The sequence below is a fragment of the Myotis lucifugus genome, unplaced genomic scaffold (genome assembly GCF_000147115.1).
Source record: "Myotis lucifugus unplaced genomic scaffold, Myoluc2.0 scaffold_236, whole genome shotgun sequence".
Classification (NCBI taxonomy): Eukaryota; Metazoa; Chordata; class Mammalia; order Chiroptera; family Vespertilionidae; genus Myotis; species Myotis lucifugus.
This window is the reverse complement of record NW_005871284.1, coordinates 1,600,835-1,606,739: the sequence shown is the minus strand read 5'-3', so window position 1 is coordinate 1,606,739 and position 5,905 is coordinate 1,600,835. Positions and strand designations below refer to the sequence as shown.

Here is a 5,905-nt window from a genome sequence, read left to right as displayed (position 1 = left end):
TGCATGAGGGAACTCACCCCACACTCACAGGACTCAGAGCTGACATGACAGGACTCCCTCCTCTCAGGTGGGACCCCTCCCAACACTCAGAATCCAGAGCTGATGTGTCAGGACCCTTCCTGCTCTCAGAGTGGAAGAGCTCCATACACTCAGGTGCACACTGCCAGGAAGTGCTCTTCTCTGCTATCATCTAGTGTACTTCTTGGGACTAGATGCTTATTCACTAAGCATCTGCTCTTATCATTTTGCAAGGACCCTATGAGTTCCTCAAGGCATCTTATATTATCCCTACCTCAGAATGTTGCATATGCACATAATAGTAGGTCCCAAAGCGTATGTGGTAGGACCCACTACTCTCTCAGGTGGGACTCCTTCCCATAGTAACAGGATCCAAAGCTCATGTGACAGGATCCACTATTCTCTCAGGTGGGACTTTTACCAAACTAACAAGACCAAGAGCTGGTTTGACAGGAACCACTATTGTCTCAGACAGGGACCTCTGTCCACAGTCACAGGATCCAGAACTGAGCTCATATTACAGGACTTTAAATAATTTTCCCAACATGAATATGACCCGGAGCTGATGTGAGTGGACCCTCTACTCTCAGAGTGGGTCCCCTTTCAAAACCGATGCATACTGCCAGCTAGTGTGATTTTAGGAATAACATCTGAGTTGAGGCCGCCAGTAAATATTCTTCTTTGCTGCCATCTAGTGTACATCTTGGGAATAGCACCTTTTACTAAGCCTCTGCTTTTACAATTTTGCAAGGACACTTTGAAGGTACCTTACATCATCCCTAGCTCAGAATGTCTTATATAACCAAGTTTCCTTTCTATCTCTGATCCTCTTATGCATTTGGAGTCTCTGACTCTCTTATGTATGTGAGGTTTTCATACATATATATGTCTTAAATTTGGTTATTTTCTGTTGCTAATTTGTCTCATATATATTTGATTAGATCAGGAAATAGAACCTTGAGGTTAGAGGGAAGTTTGTTCTTTTCCCACATAAGCAAATAATCAGACATTTAATAGTAGGTAAATTTTGAGAGTACATCAACATCACTGTTTCCTGAAATAAGGTTTAACAATTTAACTAAACTAACTTATTCTCAGGACTGAGTGATTATATCAGTGAACTATGGAACAATCTAGTAATTTAGCTTGTGGATGTAAAACTTTTATTTAAAGTTTCAAAGGTGGGAATGAAGAGGGCCAAAGTTTTGTGCCTGGAGTGTTGATTTTAAGCTGGTTGTTAGGAAACAAAAGTCTGAGAAAGAATCCATGGTTCTCATCTCATTTTTTCCTAAGATATTTAGTTAGAAAAATCTGGTTTAGGAAGAGAATGTTAGCATATCACCTTAGCTTTAGAAATTCAGGCTCCAAGCAGGAGTTTGTTGACCTCCTTACTTCCCCCGTCCCATGTACTATTGCATTGGAGGTTGCCTTAAAAAAAGTATCCTGCCACGTATGTTGCACTTTTTAAAAATTACCTGCTTATAGCCCGTTTCGCCTATAGTCTAAGACCCTGTTCCCCCATTTTCCAAAATGTCCTATATACTCAATATTACCTCATTGTTTTTGCTATTCATTTGCATGCAAACTCCCCTTAACATGTATTAAACTTTGAATTGCTTGTTAATTTGATTATTAGCCCAGCTGTTAGAACTTACAAAGTGTGAGGAAAATTTTTTTAAATATATTTTTATTGATTTCAGAGAGGAAAGGACAGGGAGAGAGAGATAGAAACATCAATGATGAGAGAGTATCATTGATCGGCTGCCTCCTGCATGCCCCCACACTGGGGATCGAACCCGAAACCTGGGTGTGTGCCCTTCACTGGAATTGAGCCTGGGACCCTTCAGTCCGAAGGTCAACGCTCTATCCACTGAGCCAAACCAGCTAGGGTAATCAAGTATTTTTTTTTTATCCACAGTACTGATGAACTGGCCATATGAAATTAATGGCAAAGACACTGCTAACTTCTGGAAACTGCTGCACCTGAAGGATCATGAACATCTGCCAGCAAAGGTAGGCATTATTTTATTCACTCTGTCCACCTTCCTGTTCTATTTCTGCAGTGTTTGGTAGAATTTAGAAGTGCTTTGAGTTATTTTCCTCTTTTCTGCATTTGTGAGGCTAGCTGCATGAACTTAGAGAGTCATGAGTTTTCTTTATTGAGTCATGAGTCTGTTTACATCATGAGGATCTGGTTCAGCCTCTGCGTCTGGCAGCAACTGGGTTCCATTGTCCGCCTCCAACTCTGGAGTCTGGCTATAAGGTCTTGGTTATGGATCTGGGTTCCATCCCCAGGGTCTGTCCATCACATACTTGGTGGAGCCAGAAAAAACCCCATCAGCTCCAGGTCTCTCCTCACGTGTTTCCCCAGGCACTCTTCTGCCCATCACATTGAGAAGACTAAAAAGGGATAATTCAAATGTAACCCTGATATTTTGGGGGCTAGCAATTGGAATCCATGCCATGTGGTCTGGTATCAAATCTTTTTAGCTATGTGTCTGGGGTCTGGAGTCTTTGGGTGTGGCTTTATGTCCTGGGTTCATAGGTTAAAAAACAAGGAGAAACCTGGAGGCAAATTTTCTCTCCTGGCTCCAGCCATGGTGTGAAGGGCCGAGAGTGTCTTGAGATTAATGGGCCAGGAGAGTCCTTAAGCTGAATTCTGTATCTTGGCTCTAGCCAGGTTTTCCAGGCAAAAAGGGCAAGACCTGGAGGCAAATAATTCATCCTGACACCAGCCCAGCATGTTGTTGGAGAAGACCCAAGAAAACCAAGTGATGTTTTAAAGAAATGGAGGGACACTGTTTAATTACGCCAACGGACTCAGGGAATAGCTTTCCAAATCTGATTACCGAAACAGGCAGGGGGCTTCTTTTTATATCTCCCTGTGGTCTTTTGTCCCGAAAATATGGATTATGCTTCCGGTCCTTTTCACGGGCCTTTCAAGAAGGCCCCCAAGTGTTTGGGGTCTCCAGGCCATACCTGATGGTTTGGCCTGGCACCAGCGTTAATAACCCTCCCACCAGGGCAGTGCACTGTTCACAGTTTTATGGCCTCTGTAGCAGGTTCTGCAAGACCAATTTCTGGGAAGGAGGTAATGACTTAATTATAGGTTATCAAGAATCTTGCTGGCATGGATTCCAATTGCTAGCCCCCAAAATATCAGGGGTACATTTGAATTAGCCCTTTTTAGCCTTCTCAATGTGATGGGCAGAAGAGTGCCTGGGGAAACAGGTGAGGAGAGACCTGGAGCTGATGGGGTTTTTTCTGGCTCCACCAAGTATGTGATGGACAGAGGGTGTCCTGAGGTCAAGGTTGAGGAGGGACCTGGAGTCAAATTCTTCATCTCAGATTTAGCCTAGCCTGTGATGGACAGTAGGCCTGGCTGCTTGGGGAAAGGGATGAGAAGAGACCTAAATGCATTGCTCCATCCACTTCCAGCCAACCTGTGAGAGGTAGTGGGGGTGCCTGGGGTAAGGAGCAAGGTGAAACTTGGAGGCAATTTCTCCATCCATCTGAGGATCAGAGGGGATGCCTGTGGTAAGGGGTGCACTCAGCTGGCTAGAGTTCTGTAAACACTTTCTCTACTCTTTTCACATGAGCATTTTTTCTGGACCAGTTTCCTCTAGAACAGCGGTTCTCAACCTGTGGGTTGAGACCCTTTGGCGGTTGAACGACCCTTTCACAGGGGTCGCCTAAGACCATCCTGCATATCAGATATTTATATTACAATTCATAACAGTAGCAACATTACAATTATGAAGTAGCAACGAATATAATTTTATGGTTGGGTCACAACATGGGGAACTGTATTTAAAGGGCCAGAAGGTTGAGAACCACTGCCCTAGAACATGTCCTCCAGGCCCAATTTAAGTGAGCACTTCACCTGAGACCATCTTTTGTGAGCACATCTTATGGACCACTTCGCTAAGAACATGTTCTTTAGCGCAAACTTAAGTGAGAACTTCCAGTGTGGCTACATTTTTGTGAGCACAGCTTCCAGGCTGGTCTCCCGGGGACACATCCTCCAGGCTCAAATTGAGCACCTCCTGTGGGACCACTTTTTGTGAGCACTGCCTCTGGACCAAATTTGGGAGTGCACTACTTCCCATCCCAGTTTACCTGAGTGCAGAGCAAAAGGAACACATGAATCATCCTGCTGCCACTTGCAGACATTTGGTTGCTTCTGTTCTGAGAGAACTTGCTTTTCCTCAGTATCTATCCCAGGAGGTACCACCCTGGGAGGAAAAGGTGAAGGGATGTCTCCTGTGCAAGGACTGCTCAGGGGGCAGGGGCGGTCTTCAGAGGTTCTAGCAAACTTTGGTGGAAGGGATTGCTGTGGGAAATTGCTGTGTGTGGGGTATTTTTGTTTGTTTGTTTTCAGTTAATTTTTGGTGGCTTCACAGCACTGTGTGAGGTCAGGGCTGGTCCTCTAAGGGTCATGGAGAGACCTGAATGCAAATTCGCTATTCTAGGTGTAGCCAGTGTTTGAGGAGCAGAGGGGTCCCTGGGTGAGGGGTGCAATTCAGCCAGCTGGTGTGTGGTGCTGTGCGCACTTTGTCCTGGCTGGTTTCTCCTGAGCATTTCCTCCAGACTGGTTTCGGGGCACAGGTCCTTATTGCCCAGTTTAAGTGAGCAATTATGAGCACTTCTTCCTGAAGGGTTCCCTGGGGACTTTTTTTCCTTTTGGCCCAATTTAAATGAGCACTTTCTGTGCGGCCACTTTTCGGGGGAACGCATGCTATGGACTGGAACCAGGAATCAGGGTACTGGTTCCTGGCTCCCTGGTCTGGTCCACTATTTATTTATTTGAATCAACATTTGTCCTTTAGCAATGCATACAGGCAGATCAAAGGTAAAGTTTGGTAAACAGTATAAGGATTATCAGGTTAGGAAATTGCCTTGAGCCATTGAGCCCACAGCAGGGCAATATTATGCTGATTTTCAGCCCTGCTGAATATCAAAGTCCATTGGCCTTCCAGTGGGTCTTTTTGCATTCATATGCTAACTACTGTTGGTTTTAGCCTCTGGCAATAAGGACCCTTTGGTTAAAGAAAACAAAGAAGTATCCACACATTGTCATGGACATAGGGGGTGAGAAACAAAATTTATTTTTTGGTTCTTCAGAATTTAAGGTTTATTTATTTATTTATTTATTTAATCCTGACCTGGAGATAGGCTTATTGATTTGCTTATTGATTTTAGAGAAAGAGGAAGGGGAGAGAGAGAGACATCATGTGAGAGAGAAACATCAATCAGTTGCCTTCTGAACTCGAAACCTAGATATGTGCCCCTACCAGGAATCAAACCTGCAAACTTTTTGGTGTATGGGAGGATGCTCCAACCAACTGAGCCACCCAGCCAGGGAAAAGGTTTAAATACTGTTTGGAGGTGAAGTTCCAGATATTTACCAGTTACTCATTTATTTGAATCATCAGGTTTTTTCAGGGAGGTTTCTAGATAGAAAAGTGGACAGAGATTATTTCTCTTTGAAGACTAAAGTTATTAAACACTCTGGCCAACAGGCCAAAAAGGACAACAGAAAAAAACCCCAAATGATTTTCACAGTAAGGAAGGGGTCAGATATCTGGACTCAACATAAAAACCCATATTGTTGCAGGGAGGTGAAGAGTGTGTGGCTGATGCTGATACCCTCTCCTAGGCAGTCACCCTGACACCATAGAGGGACCGTGCAATTCAGAGCCCAAACCAAGAGCCATTTAAAGTGGTAGTAGGAGAGAAGGGGACTATTAGGAATTAAATTAGGAAAGAGGCATAAATTGGGATTGTCCTGGCCAGACTGGAGTACAAACCCTAGAAATGTGGGGCACATTGGTGTCCCCTGCTGCTATAGCACTTCCTGTGGTGCACACACCTTTGTACCCAGTGT

The 5,905-nt window shown here is 44.3% G+C and overlaps 1 protein-coding gene across 4 annotated transcripts in view; it reads left to right on the top strand.

Moving 5' to 3' along the window:
* Positions 1 to 1,935: 1,935 nt before the first annotated feature.
* Positions 1,936 to 5,905, top strand: part of DDIAS (DNA damage induced apoptosis suppressor) — a 23,100-nt gene continuing 19,130 nt past the window's right edge. For 2 of the 4 annotated variants that reach the window (XM_023762204.1, XM_006098471.3), the window contains exon 1: positions 1,936 to 2,031. In XM_023762204.1, coding sequence (XP_023617972.1) covers positions 2,012 to 2,031 — 20 coding nt within the window. In that variant the 5' untranslated portion in view covers positions 1,936 to 2,011. The remainder of the gene's footprint in view (positions 2,032 to 5,905) is intronic. The other 2 variants (XM_023762203.1, XM_023762205.1) reach the window with 2 other exon arrangements.